The 19,219-nt window shown below is 45.5% G+C and overlaps 1 protein-coding gene across 1 annotated transcript in view; it reads right to left on the minus strand.

Annotated features, from left to right (window-relative positions):
• Positions 1-19,219, minus strand: part of ME3 (malic enzyme 3) — a 118,886-nt gene that overhangs the window by 37,002 nt on the left and 62,665 nt on the right. The window contains exons 5-6 of the mRNA XM_087721065.1: positions 16,851-16,926; positions 11,526-11,687 (exon numbers count right to left, since the gene is read on the minus strand). Of these exons, the coding sequence (XP_087577191.1) occupies positions 11,526-11,687; positions 16,851-16,926 (238 nt within the window). The remainder of the gene's footprint in view (positions 1-11,525; positions 11,688-16,850; positions 16,927-19,219) is intronic.

Here is a 19,219-nt window from a genome sequence, read left to right on the forward strand (position 1 = left end):
GGGATATTTTTGTCCTGCCGGCTAAAACCGTTCTTCCTGCATTAGCAGGAACATTGATGGTTTTATCTTCATAGCAAAAGCAATAGCAGTTAGACTTATATACCGCTTCATAGGGCTTTCAGCCCTCTCTAAGCGGTTTACAGATTTTTTTTAGCAAATTGAGTCAGCATATTGCCCCCACAGTCTGGGTCCTCATTTCACCCACCTCAGAAGGATGGAAGGCTGAGTCGACATTGAGCCGGTGAGATTTGAACCCCTGAACTGCAGATAACAGTCAGCTGAAGTGGTCTGCAGTACTGCACCCTAACCACTGCGCCACCTCGCCATTTCGGGCAGTTAACCCCCAAATAGTAAGGTTCTGTATGGTGGCTCAGGTTGAGTGACATCGAGAATGTAGGAACTACGAACTAACCAGAGGTGGGTTCTTACCAGTTCGCATCTATTCGGTAGAACCGGTTCGTCAAATCTACCGAATCGGTTAGAAGAGGTCCCACCAGTGGACCCGGAAAGCAGGCCACACCTACAGAAGAGGTTCCAACATCTTTTGAAACCCACCACTGGTTCTTGGATATGATTATTCTACACTATCATGCTCATATTTATAAAACTCAGTGCCTCTGTGAAAGGTAAGGATGACTACTGCGTTTGTGGTGCAATCAGAACATTGCGTGTGTTGAAGTTGTTTTAACGCAAACCAAAGATGCCTTTTAAAAAACAGGTTTACATCATATTCTTATGCATGCCAGTGCTGTGTGTGAGGTAATTTAAGGTGGTTCTGACAAGTGTCGTCGGCATCTTCATATCCGGTCACATGGGTGGCAAGCCACTCCCATCTGGTCACATGGGCGGCAAGCCACTCCCACAAAGGAGACCACACCCACAGAGTAGGTTTGAACAATTTTTGAAACCCACCACTGGAACTAACGATATCAGCTGCGTACAAGGAGAAATGTTCTACCGGTGGTATCTATCACCAGTCAGAATGGCTAAGATGTTGTCAAAACAGATCGCCAAAGTGTTGGAGGTGTGGGTACAAACAGGGCACATTCTATCACATGTGGTGGACTTGTCCCAAGGTTGGAAAATACTGGCATAAGATAAAGGAAGTGGCTGGAAAAGATAACTGAGCGAAGGATAGAGCTGAAGCCAGAATTGTTTCTCCTGGGAATCTTTGATGGGAAAATGGAGAAAAAATTACAATATAGAAATGTATAAATGTATAGAGAGTATCTAAATAAGGAAATAACTTAGGATAATGATATAGAAATAGATTTTTTAATAAATAGGATTGTTACGGAAAATATGGATACCGATACGGAAAAGCTGCTACAAGTGTAAATTTGTGTTTTGTCTTTTAAATGTTGAATATTTAATAAATACTATTTTTTTTAAAAGAGAAAATGTAGGAACAGGAACCTGGCTCATAAAAGATCTCTGTCTTTTCCTGCGAATAAATGGAATAGGGTTTCCTGCCTGAGGAGGGGGTTGGACTAGAAGACCTCCAAGGTCCCTTCCCACTCTGTTATTCTGCTTGTCTGACTATGGGGCTATGTTGTTTAAAGCAGCTATGTTTTAAAGTATTTTGGGAAGCCCCCACCCCTCCTAGAAGAATGATGGGATTAAGGCATGATATTATTAGCCCTTTACCCATCTCACCACAGGGCACCTGGGAAGAAGCAAGGCTCAATCAAACTTGGGCTCAAAACACAGCCTAGAGAGTTGCCCCTGCATGGCCCTATGAGAGTCTGACAACCAATCAGAATACAAGATCAAGATCAAAGGCCAGAGAGGGCATAAAACCAGGGACTTTCAGCATCTTGGTCTCTTCTTCACCCAATGTCTGGAAGCATGTGATCCCCCTTTTCTGTTCAGGAGCTCAAGCCATGTGATCCTGTTCACCATTAAAACCATCTTTCCAAGCAGCCTCCATGTTTCCAGTGTCTTTTTCCCCACTTGGAACTGAACCCAGAAGGACATTCCTTCCAACAAAGCAAAGGATGGAGAGTGGACGTTGGGAGCCCTGTCCACCATCTTGCCTCATTTGATTGACGCACACATCCCCAAGCCCCGGACACCACTGCACGAGGCTTTGTCTTGGGCCTAATCCCAGTCTGTGTACACAGACACATAATTCCTGCTTTTGCCTGAAATATTGTTTTTTCCAAGAGAGCCATAACTCCGGCCATTAATTGAATGATTCATAGGAAGCCCTGGTTTAGCTTGGTGGGAAACAGGATTCTGGACCGCACGCTGGAAACAGAAGCAGATGCAGAGACCAGGGGACAATTAAACAGACCAAGGATGACTAAGAGGAAAGAGATGGGTGTCTCAATCAATAGGCTGATTCAGCTGCCCCAAAAACGGGGGACGTAAAAACATCTTTCCATGTGACACATTGTTCCCACGGGGCTTTCTCACTGACATTTCACATCGTTTTGTGCGTTGTTTTCCCAAAACAGAGAAAGGCACAGCTGTGTTTCTCCACCAGGAAGCATAAAAGGGGATTCCCTGGATTGGAAGTCAAAGTTTCTCTCCTCTGTCACGTCCACTGAAGTTTTTTTTTTAAAAAAACACTATCAGCTGCCTAATTAGACAAAACCGTCATGTTGATTAAGGGGCCTTAGTCTTGCAATCACTTGCAGGGAGTCGATAAATATTCTGCAATAGTTTATAGTTTATAGTTTTGGTTTATTTGTATGCCGCCCTTCTCCAGGAGGGACTCAGGGCGGCAAACAACTCAAAGGGGAAAGGGAACATAAACAACAGTACACATAATTAAAATACACGAAAATCACACAGCCATACCAGTCGAGAGGGGAGGGGAACTCATCAACCCCAGGCCTGCAGGCACAGCCAGGTTTTGACGGCTTTCCGGAAGGCCTGGAGAGAGGTGAGGGTCCGGATCTCCACGGGGAGTTCATTCCAAATTGCCGGAGCTGCTACAGAGAAGGCCCTCCCCCGGGTAGTAGCCAGATGGCATTGGCTGGTGGACGGAACCCGGAGGAGGCCGACCCTGTGTAGTCTAATGGGTCTTTGGGAGGTAATTGGCAGCAGGCGGTCTCTCAAGTACCCAGGTCCAATACCATGAAGGGCTTTATAAGTTACGACTAGCACTTTGAAGCGTATCCGGAGACCGATCGGTAGCCAGTGCAGCTCGCAATCTCCCAAATATGCTTTTTTTTTCAAGAGGCAACTGGATTTTTCCCAGAAGAAGTTTCACTTCTCATCCAAGAAGCTTCTTCAGCTCTTGACTGGAAGGTGGGGAATGGAAGGATTTACATTCTTTGCAGACAGCTGGTCATTTATGGGGCTGCCCCTGAAGAGTGTTCGAAGACTGCAGTTGGTCCAGAATGCAGCCGTGCGAGCGATATTGGGTGTACCTGGATACACCCATGTTACACCCATCCTCCGTGAGCTGCACTGGCTCCCTATTGATCTCCGAACGCGCTTCAAGGTGCTAGTCGTTACTTTTAAAGCCCTACATGGTTTAGGACCTGGCTATCTGAGAGACCGCCTCCTGCCACTTACCTCCCAACGACCAACTAAATCTCACAGGTTGAGCCTCCTCCGGGTACCGTCGACCGGACAATGCCGGCTGGCGACTCCCCGGGGGAGAGCCTTCTCTGTAGCTGCGCTGGCCCTGTGGAACGATCTACCCATAGAGATCCGGACCCTTACCACTCTCCCGGCCTTCCGCAAAGCCACCAAGACCTGGCTGTTCCGGCAGGCCTGGGGCTGTTGATCAATGTCTAGCCCCACCTACACTGAATGGATGATGTGCAATTTTAATAATGTACCTTTATTTTTAAATTTTTAAATGTTTTATCTGTCTGTAAGCCGCCCAGAGTCCCTAGGGAGTGGGCGGCATACAAATTTTACTAAATTGGAAAGTTGGAAAATTTGCATCCTTTTAGAGAGTCGTTGAGGCCACTTGGGGATTTATCTGTGTCCTCAGGGTCACCCGAGTGATGCTCCTGGTTCCTGAAGTTGCAATTTTCTCTCTCTCTCTCTGGAAATCCGTTCCTACTCCCCCACCATTCCAAGGGTGTTCATTCCAAATTGCATAGCTAGAAATCTGTAGAGATTCTCTGTCCTCCAGATCATGGTTGTCCCAAAAGTGTTTTTTTTAGGAGGCAACGAGACTTTGTTTTTCTCTGAAGATGTTTCTCTTCTCATCCAAGAAGCTTCTTCAGCTCTGACTGGATGTTGGGGAATGGAAGGATTTATACTCCTTGCAGACTGCTGGTTATTTGCGTCCTTTTAGAGGGTCCTTGAGGCCACTTGGAGGTTTTGTCTGTGTCCTAGGGGTCGTCTGAGTGGTGCAAATGGGTGTGGAGCCTTCTTGGAACTGCTGAAAGGACTCCTGTGTTGTGGAGCTGTGCTTTCTGCAGGATGGTTTATTTTTTGTCCTGGGTCCCTTCACTGTTGAACACAGGCAGAGGTTGTTGGGGATGAGTCTGTGTTGACTCCATCTCAAATCCCAATGGAAATTATGGTCCCGATGATGGTTGTAAGATGAGCTCTACCTGTAACAGTCTCCCTATTTGCCACTTCCATAGCTAACTCAGTGTTGACTCAACCTTGCCAACTTTAAGAGGTGTGGACTTCAACTCCCAGAATTCCCCAGCCAGCCATGTTGGCTGGGGAATTCTGGGAGTTGAAGTCCACACCTCTTAAAGTTGGTAAGGTTAAGAAACTTTGATCTAGCTCAAACCCGCATCATCAAATGACATAACACGACTTTTCCCCCCCTTCGCTAAACCAGGTATAGGCGTGGCCAGCGAGTGATGCATCCTCTTCGCAGGCTGTGAGTTTGACAGCCCTAATGTAGATGAATCTAATCTTGACTCTTCTTTTTTCTTCCTAAATTTTAAGACTCATGCAAACTTTGTCACATTATCAAGTTTGCTGATTTTTACTTTATTTACCATGAAACCTTATAAACAGCCAAGCTGACGTCTATCTGACATCTGTTGTTCTAGTACGGGGGTAGGGAACGATGGTCCTTTTATGACTTGTGGACTTCGACTCCCAGAATTCCTGAGCCAGCCTGCTCAGGAATTCTGGGAGTTGAAGTCCAGAAGTAGAAGGACACACAGACACTGCACTGTTATATACTGTGAGGAGTGTTTTTTTATGGATAGACTCCATTTTCTGTCTATATGCAAAGTTACATGCATTTTTCAGTTTTTAATAAATGACACATTTCTGGCTCTGCTTTCCTGCACTTATTAACAGCTTTGAGTTCTTAAATTGGAATTTTCTTTTCTCAGCCCCTTCTTTACAATAACCTGAACATTACTGTCTGTCTTTAAACGTTCCACAGAAAAATGAGAACAAAGCCATTAAGAAAACCGTAGGACCTTGTCAATTACGGTGATTCACTGTTTCATTTCGTGCTTATTCGAGTTTATTTTCATTTTAAGTTTCAAATGTAGAAATTCTTCTTATCCAGCTGGAATCCTTCTTTTAATCTCTTGAAGGTTGAACTGGAAGGTCTCCTGAATTTATTGGCTTTCACAGGATCTGCTAAAATGTTAACATGTGGATCTCAGGCAGAGACAGATCAGATCTACCTGGTAGAGATTAAGAAAATAAAATCTGGTGTGGAGAAGTTGAATAGAGCCACCTCCTTCAACTTGTCCACCGGATGTTGTGGACTTCAGCTCCCATACTTTCGGCTGATTGTGAGTTGGGAGACCTGAAATCCCACACATCTGCAGAGCACATAGAAATGGATACACTAAGAAGAACTAACTCCTAAGTCTAAATATCATGAAATAGCCAACAATACTTCCAGAAAAAAGTAGTCATTTGTGAAACACAGTATTACTTTGTAGAATTTGCTGCTGCAGATGGAAAGACCACAAACTTACATTGACTTCCTTCCTTCCTTCCTTCCTTCCTCCCTTTCCTTCCTTCCTTCCTCCTTCCTTCCTTCCTTCCTTCCTTCCTCCCTCCCTATTCCGCCTTTCTTATTTTCACAAGATGGAGAACATAGCCAACAGTAGAATTTCCTGTTTCCTATTACAGTTAAACAGTTGAGCAGTAAAGCACATGGTGACTGTATTCTTTGTTTTCTCTGTGGTTCTATATAACAGGGGTGTCAAACTCAAGGCCTGTGGGCCGGATTCGAGGGTTTAGATCTGGCCCATGGGGCCACCCTGGAAACAGCAAAGGACCAGCCCGCGGTGCCTCTGCCAGCAAAAATGGAGGTCAGAAGGACTACACAGCCCTCCTGAGCTCTGTTTTCACTGGTAGAGGGTTTCCAGGAAACCGAAAACAGAGCTCGGGAGCCCATTTTCACTGGCAGAGCACTCAGGCCACCACAGGTACCCCTGACTTGACTGATGTCATGCTGGCCATGCCCACTCTGGCCACGCCCATCCCAGAGCCCCCAGAACAAAGACAACCCTGATGCGGCCCTCGCTGAAATCAAGTTTGACAACCCTGCTCTATACCATTTCAGACAAATAGTTGTCCAGTCTCTTTCTAAAAGCCTCCAGTGATGGGGCAGCCGCAACTTCTTGTAGCATCCCAATGGTCACATGATCAAAATTTGGGTGCTTGGCAACTGGTTCATACTTATGATGGTTGCAGTGTGCTGGGATCATGTGGTTAATTTTTGTGGTCTTCTGATCAGCAAAATCAATGGGAAGCCAGGTTTGCCACCCCTGCTATATATAAATAGAATTTCTAACATGAACTCACAGTCGCTAACTTTCTAGCTTGATGTCGTAACCACTAAACCAAACTGAGGATTTTCCAAATTCATGGTGGATTAGTCTAGGAAGAGCTGTGAGTCATTATAGATGATGTGATGAATGAACAAATGAAATCATGGAATGACTGGGGCCTATCACAAAGAATTAGTGGCTTACAGAATCCTCTCAAGTAGGGAAGATTACATTTTTCATTCTCCTTTTGAGCTAAAGTTCAAAGGAATCTTAAAGGGTGAAATCAGACCCTTTTTCATACTTGGAGAGGTGTTGGGTTAAGGCGGAATGGATGCATTAAGTGTTTAAGACCTGAGGCATCCTTCCTCTAAAGAGTAACAGCTTTAGGACACAAATGGGGCATTTCTGTCAGTGGTGGGATTCAATCTTTTCACTACCGGTTCTGTGGGCGTGGCTTTGTGGGCTTGGCATGGCTTTGTGGGCATGACAGGGGAAGGATACTGCAAAATCCCCATTCCAGGGGTGAAATCCAGCAGGTTCTGACAGGTTCTGGAGAATCAGTAGCAGAAATTTTGAGTAGTTCGGAGTACCGGTAGCGGAAACTTTGAGTAGTTCAGAGAATTGGCAAATGCCACCTCTGCTGGCCCCAGAGCGGGGTGGGAGTGGAGATTTTGCAGTATCCTTCCCCTGCCATACCCCAAAGCCACGCCCACAGAACCGGTAGTAAAAAAAAGAATTTCACCACTGCTCCATTCCCTCCCCACTCCGGGTGAAAGGTTAGTGCAAAATCCCCCCTTCCCTCCCCACCCCACTAACCTGCTTTCCAGCTCCGTTCTCCTGTTCAGGGCAACAAAAGAAGATCAGCTGGGAGGTAGCAGGGGCGTGGCCAGCCTATTTGCCAGTTCTCCGAACTACTCAAAATTTTCTCTAGAACCTGTGAGAACCGGCTAAATACCCCCTCTGAGTTCTGTCCCACACATGTGGGGCCTACCTCCCACCTTGCTGGCTCCCCAAAGGTCTTCTGCCTGCATCCCACCCCACGGGGTCCCCCATATGGGAGGGCTGGATCAAGATCAGGAAGGAGAACCAACTGGTCACCCTGCAGCCTCCATAAGTAGAGAGAACTAATTTTAAATTTAAATCCAGTTTTGAAATCCTGAGAGATATTCCAGCTGACACCGTTTCTAATTTTTCTTACTAGAGGGTGGTGAGACCATATAAGCTATTTGTGAGATCTCTGGAGAAAAAAGCTTGATTGAATCGTAATGAAAAATTGGATTGTGGCTCCAAGTAAGACTGTGATTGCTTCATTTTGCGCAAGTTACAACAGTCAACCTTTGCTTTGTTATTTTATTGTTTTAATCAATACGCTACCAATGTTTTTTTTTTAAAAAAAAAACACTTTATTTTAACGAAGAGCATTTTGTTAGCTAAGTTGATCACATCAAATAGCACAAGGTATGTTTTTGGCCAAAAACAAAGGAGGGGGAAAGTTGCAGATGTCACTTCTGGCAAGGAATTTAGTTGCTGGATTGCATCCTTTTGTAGCTGAAGACCAGAAAACTGCGAACAGATGAAACTGCTCTCATATCATTACAAACATCAGGGTGTGTGCAAACTGACAAAAACACTGAAATTAATGAGGCTTGGATTCTTGATTTGGCGAAATGTGATCTCCTCTGGTCACGCACAGGGATGTGTGCATTTCCTTCTGACCAGCACAGGAAAAGTCACATCTATTTGATTGACTGGAAAGTTTTTATCGCAATCTCTCACGCTGAAAGATTGAGATGATCCCTTTGGCTCCAGCAAATAACTATCACACAACTTGTTGAAATGTTTCAGACCAGGGGTGTCAAACTTGATTTCATTGAGGGCCGCATCAGGGTTCCATTTGACCTTGGGGGGGGCGTGGCCAGCTCGACATCACTCATGTCGGGGGCACCTGTGGTGTCCGAGCGCTCTGCCAGAGAAAACTGGCTCCTGAGCTCCATTTTCGGTTGCGACGGTCTCCTGCAATTCTCTGCTAGTGAAAACAGAGTTGGGGGTGCTGCCTGTAGCCCCCGGGAGCTCAGTTTTCGGCTACAGCACATCCGGCAACCCTCTGTCAATGAAACCAAACTCAGGAGGCTGCACACAGCCCTCCTGAGTTCCATTTTTGCTGGCAGAGGCATCGTGGGCCGGTCAGCTGTTTCAAGGGTGGGCCTGCAGGCCAGATTTAAGCACCCCGTGGGCCGAATCTGGCTCCTGGGCCTTGAGTTTGACACCCCTGCTTTAGACAATTTCAATTCTTCTAGTCCACCCCATGCTTAAGAGGAGAACCTATACTATTCCAGACAAATGGCTGTCCAATCTCTTTTTAAAAACCTCCAGTTCTGGAGCATCCACAGCTTCTGGAGGCAACTTGTTCCACCGATTAATTGTTCTCACTGTCAGGAAATTTCTCCTTTATTTCTAGGTTGCTTCTTTCCTTGGTTAGATTCCATCCATTGCTTCTTGTTCTGGGTTCAGGTGCTTTGGAGAATAGCCTGACTCCCTCTTCTTTGTGGCAACCCCTGAGATATTGGAAGACTGCTATCATGTCTCCCCTAGTCCTTCTTTTCATTCAGATCATAGACATTGACCATTTCATTTAAGATCATTGACCTACACCACCCATGATGGACAATTTAGGCTTGCAAGATTGAATCTGGGTCAGTCACTGGGAGCAGAGGTTTACTGCTCTGAGCTTTTGGACTTGTGGCTGGAGCCCATCTTCAGGGAACATCTCTCTACTGAATATGCGCTCTTCTGTGAGTTGTATTTATTTGGTGCCTTCCTATTGTTGGAGTGGTGTGTTGCTGGCGATTGGCTGCTGTTATCTTGAGCTGCCAAGTCCTCAGCTCCTGATTAGCCGGTGGTAAATCAGCACTCTGACAAGGGCCCTGTTTCCTAGGCTTTTCATGGTTTCCCTGGCTGTTTTTGTGCCTGCTCGACCAACAATGTCAATAGCCGCAAAATTGAACGTGTGTCCCTGTTCATTGCAATGTGAGGCTACCAATGAGTTCGGGTCTCCTTGTCTGACTGCTCGCTTGCAATCTGGTGGTTAGGTTCCTCCCCCTCTGTCCTACATAATCACAGGGGCAATCCATGCAGGGGATGTAGTGGATCAGGGGTCTCCAACCTTGGCAACTTTACGACTTGTGGACTTCTACTCCCAGAATTCCTCAGCCAGCGCATGCCTCCATAGATTACATTAGAAGTATCTCCAATGTCCAAGTGATCTTTGCAATGCATGATTTGTCCTCATACTATATGGTAGCCTCTGGGCGGTATGCAATGCCCAAAATTTAGGCTTGTCCCTTATGGTTTTACGTTCACACTAGGTCACCAGCTGTTGCTGTATCTGTGCTACATTCAGCATTTCCTGCAAGCACTAAGGAGGCTGTCATTCAGTTCTGGTATGTTTTGGGCAATCTTTCATATGTGAAACCAAAGCCCAGCATGCTCAAGATAGAGTTCTAATCCAGAGATTAGCTTTCAAACAAACATACTGTTGACACTGTCTAACACATATCTTAAGCTACATGCAGTCTAATGATATATTCAGGCTGTCCCAAAAGTGCTTTTCAAAAGACAAGTGGATTTCTTGGGGTTCCCCCCCCCTTGAAAACATTTTGCTTCTCATCCAAGAAGCAACTTCAGTTCTGACTGAATGGCAGGGAATAGAAGGATTTATATCAGGGGTGAAATCTAGCAGGTTCTGGAGAACCAGTAGCGGAAATTTTGAGAAAATCGGTAAATACCACCTCTGGCTGGCCATGCCCCCATCTATTCTCTGCCTCCCGAGTCCCAGCTGATCGGGAGGAAATGGGGATTTTGCAGTACCCTTCCCCTGCCACGCCCACCAAGCCATGCCAACAGAACCGGTAGAAAAATAATTTGAATTTCACCACTGATTTATATTCTTTGCAGTTGTTGTCAACACTCTGAAAGAATGTAAATCCTTCTCTTCCCCACCATTCAGTCGTCTATGGAGATTCTCAGTCATCCATGTTCAGCTGTCTGCAAATGTCCAGCTGTCTGCAAGGACTATAATCCCTTCCATTCCCCACCATCCAATCAGAGCTGAAGAAGCTTCTTGGATGAGAAGCGAAACGTTTTAAAAAAAAAACAAAAACCCCAGAAAGTTCAGTTGCCTCTTGAAAAAAGCATCATTGGGATCACCATTTAGTCAGAACTGGAGAAGCTTCTTGGTTGAGAAGCGAAAGGTTTTCAAGGAAAAAAACCCCAAGGAAGTTCAATTGCCTTTTGAAAAATCACCTTGGGAACCACCATGACCTGGATGATTGAGAATCTCCATAGAGAGCAGGGGTGGGATTCAGACAGTTAGGATCAGTTCAGGCGAACTGGATGCTAATTTTGCATCTGATTCACTGAACTGGTAGTTGGAAGGACTGGCTGGCCTCGCCCACCCTGCCGCTCCTCTCCCAGGAGTCTCCACCCAGCCTGTTCATCATGCCAGGTAAGTGCAGGGCCCACACGGAGGCTCTGAGAAGGCTAAAAACAGGCCTCCCAGAAGTTCTGGAAGTCCAGAAACAAACCTGTTTTTGCTCTCCGGAGGGCCTCTGGAGCCCGTTTTTGCCCTCCCGGAGGCTCAAGGAAAACCTCTGGAGCCTAAGGAAGGCAAAAAGGCCCTCCCTCGTGGTGCAGGAGGCCGAGAAGGCCACGCCCCCAGCAACTGGGCAGAGAATCGATTGCTAAAAGTTTTCAATCCCACCCCTGATAGACAGGCATATTCAAGTAGCTCTGATCCATACCTTTAAAGTTGTAGAAGAGACCTAAGAGAAAATAAGCGAGCCCTCTCACCTCATTGTCTGTGCCAACATCCAGAAGAACAGGAAGGCAGTGCTGCGGGTGAACGCCACCACAAGCGGTGTAGAGTGCGAGTTTTCCTACTGGGATGCCCATCCCGTAGCTTCCTAGATCTCCCAAGCCTAAAATTCTTTCTCCGTCGGTCACCACAATAGCCTGAAAGTGAAGAGAGGAATCTGCTGAAGAAAAAAGCATTCAACGAAGTGTTGCTTTTGTTAAGCAGGAGTGCTAAACCAGGCAGTTTGGAAGGATACTGGATTGTTGCACAGCCAATGGAGTTTTTCTCTGACAAGACCTGAAACATTGGTGGATAATAGCAATAGCAGTTAGACTTATATACCGCTTCATAGGGCTTTCAGCCCTCTCTAAGCGGTTTACAGAGTCAGCACATTGCCCCCAACAACAATCCGGGTCCTCATTTTACCCACCTCGGAAGGATGGAAGGCTGAGTCAACCCTGAGCCGGTGAGATTTGAACAGCCAACTGCAGATCTGCAGGCAGCTGAAGTAGCAGTGCTGCATTTAACCACTGTGCCACCTCGGCTCTTGTTAACTGGCTGGTGTCCATGATGTTCCCTATACAAATTCTGGATTGACTCAGCTACTTGTGACAATTGATTTCTCATTGTTACTTTATTTTTTTTAAAGTGAAAATATTAATAACTAGTTGGATACCCGTGCTTCACTTTGGAACCGGGCTTGATAAATTGACACAAAGCTTGAAAATTAATGAGTAGTTATGATCGGGCTTGATACATGGACACTTAAAGTTTGAAAATTAATGTAGAATGTGTAACTCCTTAGCATCAGAGCATGTTAATATAAGGCAACTGGCAGTTGGAACAGAGTTCTTTTCAGGTGGGGAGGGGGAGTAGAATGTCTAAACTCCCAGCCTGCAGGCCAGATGAGTCACACATGGGCCATGTCCATATAAGGCAACTGGCAGTTGGAACAGAGTTCCTTTCAGGTGGGGAGAGGGAGTAGAATGTCTACCACTTGGACAACCATTTGTCTGAAATGGTCTACAGTTTCCTGCTTGAGCAGGGGGTTGGACTAGAAGACCTCCAGGGTCCCTTCCAACTCTGTTATTCTGTCATATGCCATCCTTTACATCTACTTATTTTAGGGACTGGTTGGAACAGAAGAAGAGATGCTGGTTTACTTAGAAATAGACCCCTCTAGTTGACAAGGAATTTCCTTTAAAATATTAACATATTACAAATGATTAAAGGCAGAAACTCCAGGAGGATTTAAACATGTGCCACATGGCTTGCGGTTTTCTTTTTTCTCCTGAAAACAAATGGGTATCGCTGTTTGATAGAAAACAATGAGAGCCATGAATGTGAATCCAATTTTTCCATTTCTTTAGATCCCTCCGTTGTTTTTAACTGAAGAAATCAATTCCACGAGAAGGCATCTACAGATAATTGTTTGTGGCCTGGGCTGTGGGCAGAAAAAAGTACTTCTCTTTACACAAAAAAAACAACAACACTGACCTGAATATATGTTTGTGGTCTGAATATTTTGCATTTGCTAACTTACTAAACATGCTACAGATGCAGTGAAAACCTTGCTATTGATGTGCATTTCTTTGTTTTAGGATGTGGGCAATCAATCACCATCCCAGCAATGTCAAATATTCTTTAGTATTTTTCTCCTCAAAGCTGTTGTCTCTGACTTGCTCTCTAGTAACCTTTAACCTTTCAGAATAACAGAATAATACAGTTGGAAGGGACCTTGGAGGTCATCTAGTCCAACCCCCTCCTCAAGCCGGAGACTATACCAGGGGTATCAAACTCTAGGCCAGATCAAGGGTGCTTAGATCTGGCCTGTGGGACAGACCTGGAAACAGCTATTCTGGCCTAGGCTTCACAAAATCACGAAGCAGACTCCTTGTCACGACAAAACCCCTTTTTATTAAGCTAATGTGAACTCCTCTCATTCACATCCAGCAAAATGTTCCATTTCTGAATTTTAAATGTCCACCTGTATTTTGCAATGCAGATTAGATGTCTGGATTCTAATCCAGTTTGCTTTGCTGTGGTTTTTGAACTGAATTTCAGTCTTCCTCTTGTGGCCAGGAACGGGGCAGCCTTGGGAGCACAAAGCTATGAGTCCCTCTTTGATCTTAAATCCTGATAAAATCAGGGTATATGCCTAGTTCTACCGCAGAACCTGTTCTTTCAAAAGACGCAAACCCCAACTTAACCACATGACTGGTTTTTAGCTTGATTGGCTTAGATTCTGAAAAGTTCTTGTTTAATTATGCAAGCTTCTCATTTACAAAGGCTAGAACTTGGTTCTTGAAAATTCATTCGGCATGTGAAGGCTGCCAATCGTCCTGATGGGTGTGTGGATGAGTTCTGTCTTCTTCAGAGCACAACGGAGAGACGTTACTATGGAAATGCTGGACTTTTGATGCAAAGAAAGGGTTGGGGAAAAACAACTTTGCCTAGAAACCGCGATTCTACATTACTAAAGGTAGACAAGAGAGATTCAGTTATTGTTTGCTTTTTTTTTTAAAGGTAGCCACAATTACTCACGCTCAGAAGTGGAATCTTCATTATATCTTAAATTTATTTTTTAATCCTGCCTTTATTATTTTTATAAACACCTCAAGGTGGCTAAAAGTATGTAGAGATTCTGAGTCATCCCGGTTCTTGGATGAGAAGCAAAACATCTTCAGAGAAAAACAAGAAAGTCCAGTTGCCAATTTAAAAAAAAAAACACCTTTGGGACAACCATGACCTGGAGGACTGAGAATCTTTACAGAAGTTTAACTATACAATTTGGGATGAATACCCTGTGGGAAGTTATCATCCAGCCCTCTCCCAGAAAAATGAAATATCCTAGGAAATATTGAAAAGGCAGAATATTTCTCTGAATGTGAAAAGAAACATGTTTTAAAAGACAGAATAGTTGCCTATAGCTTTCTGCCCATCCCCAGCTAATGGGCCATTAAGATGGCCAGGCTAGCCCACTTTACATAATAAAGACTTCTCCTCACTGCAGCTGTAGGGGGAAGGGATATTACTCAACTCTCCACATGGCATCTGAGAACTCATCTATACCTGGACTCATCACAGCCTAGAGAGTAGCCCCCTGCATGGCACCATGGGTGTCTGACAACCAGTCAGAATACATTTCTTACACAGGAACAGGAAACAGAGAGGTGGGACTAAACAGGGTATAAAAAGCCTAGCAAGCCCCTTCCTCAGCCCTTCTCGCTTCTTCTCCACCTATATTGAAGCATGTGATCACCTTTTCTGTACAGGGCTCAAGCCATGTGGCCCTGTCCAACAATAAACCATCTTTCCAAGCAGCCTCCATGTCTCCAGTGTCTTCTTCCCCACTTGGAGCCGAACCCAGAAGGACATTTCTTTCAACAACCCTTTGAATGGTGTGGGAGTAGGAATGGATTTCCAGAGGAAAGATTGCAGACTACAGGAACCAGAAACACCACTCAGGTGACCCTGAGGACACAGATTAACCTCCAAGAGGCCTCAACAATGCCAATGATCAGCTGTCTGCAAGGAATATAAATCCTTCCATTCCCCACTATCCTGTTAGAGCTGAAGAAGCTTCTTGGATGAGAAGCGAAATGCCTTCACAAGAAAAAAAAACAAGGAAGTCCAGTTGCCTCCTGAAAAAGCACCTTTGGGTCAAGGTGGCAAACACACCTACTTCGGCATCCTATTTCCCCACAACAACCCCATGAGGTGGGTGGGACTGAGACAGTAGTGGGATTCAGCCAGTTTGCACCTATTCGGGAGAACTGGTTGTTAACTTCCTAAGCAGTTGGAGAACCGGTTCTTGGAAGAAATCTCCTTTTGTTTTTTTCCACTTTACAGGGCTAATCCTGTAAGGAAGGCAGGAAGGAAACATTCTGGTGTTGTTTCTGGCCTCATCTTTATTGCCCTGCTTACAGAAACTGCCTCTCCGGTTAACCCTTATTACATTGTCACAGCTAAGGCGAAACGCCCATTGACCTGAGTGATGTTGAGTTGGCCATGCCCACCCAGTCACATGACCACTGAGCCCCGCCTACCCTGCTGGTCATTAGGGTTGTTAAATTATTTGAATCCCACCACCGGGCTGAGAGTAACTGACCCAAAGTAACTTACATTGTCGGTGACCTGAACCTAGCTGTAGGTAGGGACCCTCACACAACAAGGTGGTGTCACATTGCCTTGCTCTTCTGACCTAGGCTTCCCCAAAAAGCACGAGGCCGAGTCCTGGTCCTGACAAAACCCCTTTTATTAAATGAATGTGAATTCCTCTCATTCCCATTCAGCAAAGGCCTGGCAAACAATCTTTCAAAGGAATATTTATGACTACAGACCTTATCTATCTTGGAAAGCTGCCATGTAAATATTTTTCCAACTGAGGTGCTGTGCAAGGAAAGACTGGGCACAGAGTCTCTGAGATTCACGGACAGATCTTCACACTCCTGAAATGAATCTAACAACCAAACGAATGAATTGTTTCCTGCAAAAGCCCCCTCCCCTTTCGCTCCCCTTTTGTTTCCTATGGGAGGGGCCAATCACCTTCCACCTGAGACTTTACTCCCAAGTCGACCCTGATATCTGAGTTGTTCTCTTCTTCTTGAAGCTCTGAGCATGTGCACACTGGGAACAGGCTCCAGCTGTTCCTCTGCCTCACTGCTGTCGAGCGCCGTAGGCACCTGATCACTGCCAGGCCCCCTCGGTCCCTGCTCTGCCTCTGACGCAGATCCCTCGTCCGAGCCTTCCCCAGCCTCCAGGACTGGCCCATGCTCCCCCCGTCAACCTCCTCACTGTCCGCCTTTGCTGCCAGCTCCGCTGAATGCTGGCGGGCCACACCACTCGCCTTCTCAAACTTATTTGTCCTCTCATGCTCAAAGACGCCTAATCCGAGCCGAGGTGGCGCAGTGGTTAGGGTGCAGTACTGCAGGCCACTTCAGCTGACTGTTATCTGCAGTTCAGCGGTTCTAATCTCACCGGCTCAAGGTTGACTCGGCCTTCCATCCTTCCGAGGTGGGTGAAATGAGGACCCAGACTGTGGGGGCGATATGCTGACTCTGTAAACCGCTTAGAGAGGGCTGAAAGCCCTATGAAGCGGTATATAAGTCTAACTGCTATAGCTATTGCTATCCAAGGCCTGAGCCTTGAACCTAAGATCAAGGGCAATCCTTAATTAGTCCTAATAAACTTTCTGCAGCTAGTACAGTCCCGCTTTAAAAATGTAGCTCATTTGTAATAGGTTTCTGATTCCACAAAAAATAGAGGCATTTTTTTTGTTCTTTCCTCCCCTTTAAAAACATATCAATCAGCCCCATTACCTTTATGTTGTCCTCAGGCCAGGAATTCAGCATTGTGGCAATGTGTCCTTTGTCATGAATGGTAATGAATAGCCCACTGGGGAAGGAAAAAAAAGAGGATAAATTACAAAAAAGAGGAAAACTAATCTGAGCAGGACAGAGAAGTAGGACTTGCAGAGAAGGCTGGGCACTCAGTGGAACGGCGTGGAAAAAAATAGTTTGGCGTGCATAAAAAGGGGAGCTTTGGATTTCTGAAAGCTCATTTAAATTTTGGGCTTAGACAACTTAGAACTACGCCGTCTTCGGTCTGACCTAAGCGTAGCACACAAAATTGTCTGCTACCGTGGCACGACAAAACCGCGCTCATCAAAATCGCGGTGATAAAATCGCGGCGCTAAAGCCGCGACGTCATCACCGCGCATAATCACCGCCACGACAACAGCGTGGCAACAGAAGGGCGCTTTAAAACGGTGCCGCGGCAGAAAGCCGACTTCAATTAAAGTAAGGGTTAGGATTAGGTTTAGGGGTTTGTTTTAGGGTTAGGTTTAGGGTTAGGTTTAGGGTTAGGTTTAGGGTTAGGTTTAGGGTTAGGTTTAGGGTTAGGTTTAGGGTTAGGTTTAGGGTTAGGTTTAGGGTTAGGTTTAGGGTTAGGTTTAGGGTTAGGTTTAGGGTACTGAGTGCTTGGGAATGCGCGAATTTGCCCTCCGCGATTATGTCATTGCGGTAGGGTCGCGTTTTTCCTTAGCGCTTAGAACGGCGCAAATTAGTCTTCACGCTTTGTCTCCGCGGATAAGGGCTTCGCGGATTTGTGGTGGAACCGTCTGCTACAACATCCTACCTGTCAATGACTACTTCAGCTTCAACCACAACAATACAGGAGCACACAATAGATACAAACTAAAAGTGAACCACTTCAAACTCGATTGCAGAAAATACGACTTCAGCAACAGAGGGTTCAATGCCTGGAATGCTCTACCTGACTCCATTGTTACATCCTCAAACCCCGCACAGCTTCAGCCTTAAACTGTCTACCATGATGGACCTCTCCCCATTCGTGCATAAGCGCACCAGTGTGCCTACCGTCCCTGTCCTAATGTTCCCTTTTAATTCGTATCCATTTCTTGTAGAGCCGAGGTGGCGCAGTGGTTAGAGTGCAGTACTGCAGGATACTTCAGCTGACTGCTAGTTCGGCAGTTCGGCAGTTCAAATCTCACCGGCTCAGGGTTGACTCAGCCTTCCATCCTTCCGAGGTGGGTAAAATGAGGACCCGGATTGTTGTTGGGGGCAATATGCTGACTCTGTAAACCGCTTAGAGAGGACTGAAAGCCCTATGAAGCGGTATATAAGTCTAACTGCTATTGCTATTGCTATTGTATTCATAATCATGTTTAGACTTATATTTGTTATCTTATGCAGGCCTGAAAAAATAAATAAATACATTTGTTTAAAGGAGCATCCCAGGGAAAGAGGAAGCACAAGGTAATAACATGCTTGTGAATTAGTGTGCGAAGAAAAGCGTGCAGAAGTAATCCAGACAAAAGAGAAGCATGAGTCACCAGAGCTCGCCTTTAAAGTCCTCGACTTATGACCAAAATTAAGCCCTCCAAAAGAGAATTTGGTCCCATTTTATGACCTTTCTTGTCAAAGTGGTTAAGTAAATCACTGCAGTTGTTAAGTTAGTAGCATGGTTCTTAAGGGAATCTGGCTTCCCCGTTGACTTCGCTTGCCAGAAGGTTGCAAAAGTTGATCACGTGACCCCCCCCCCCAAGACAACCGTCACAAATATGAGTCCGTTGCCAAGTATCTGAATTTTTATTATGTGGCCCTGCTGCAACGGTCATAAGCGTGAAAAAAACCCAGCCCCAAGTCACTATTTTCAGGGCCCTTGTGTCAGTGTAGTATTCATGAATTGGAATAGTGCTTAGTAACTAAGTCAGCCAATGAGGGCTGTTTGGAAACTGAAACGGTATTTGCTGTGTGAGCAACAAGGAGACAGCAAGGAGCCTGACTGTGGATTAACTCTGCAGATCTGAGTCTGTGCTGAGATCTAAACTAGCCTGCTGCTCTGAACTGAAATTGAAAACTGTTCTCTCCTCTGCCTGCGTTTTTTTGCGTGTATTTGCTACCATGTTGGAAAACCTGCTTTTGGTATTGTATATTGATTTCCTGTGTTATATTATATATAAAGAGGAGTTCATGAATCCTGCTGAATCAGTTACCTGTGTTTGCTTTCTGGGTGTGGTTGCTGCGGCAAACTCTGACACGTTGTAACTTTGAACGGTCAATAAATGAACTGTTGTAAGTCAAGGACTGCCTGCACAAAGCTCTCTTTTGTCTCAATGCTAAATGTGGGATGGCCAACAAGTATTGCAATATCCAGTTCACATGTT

This window comes from Thamnophis sirtalis, unplaced genomic scaffold, assembly GCF_051295495.1.
Source record: "Thamnophis sirtalis isolate CommonGarterSnake01/CBP01778 unplaced genomic scaffold, rThaSir2_p1.2 scaffold_8, whole genome shotgun sequence".
Lineage (NCBI taxonomy): Eukaryota > Metazoa > Chordata > Lepidosauria > Squamata > Natricidae > Thamnophis > Thamnophis sirtalis.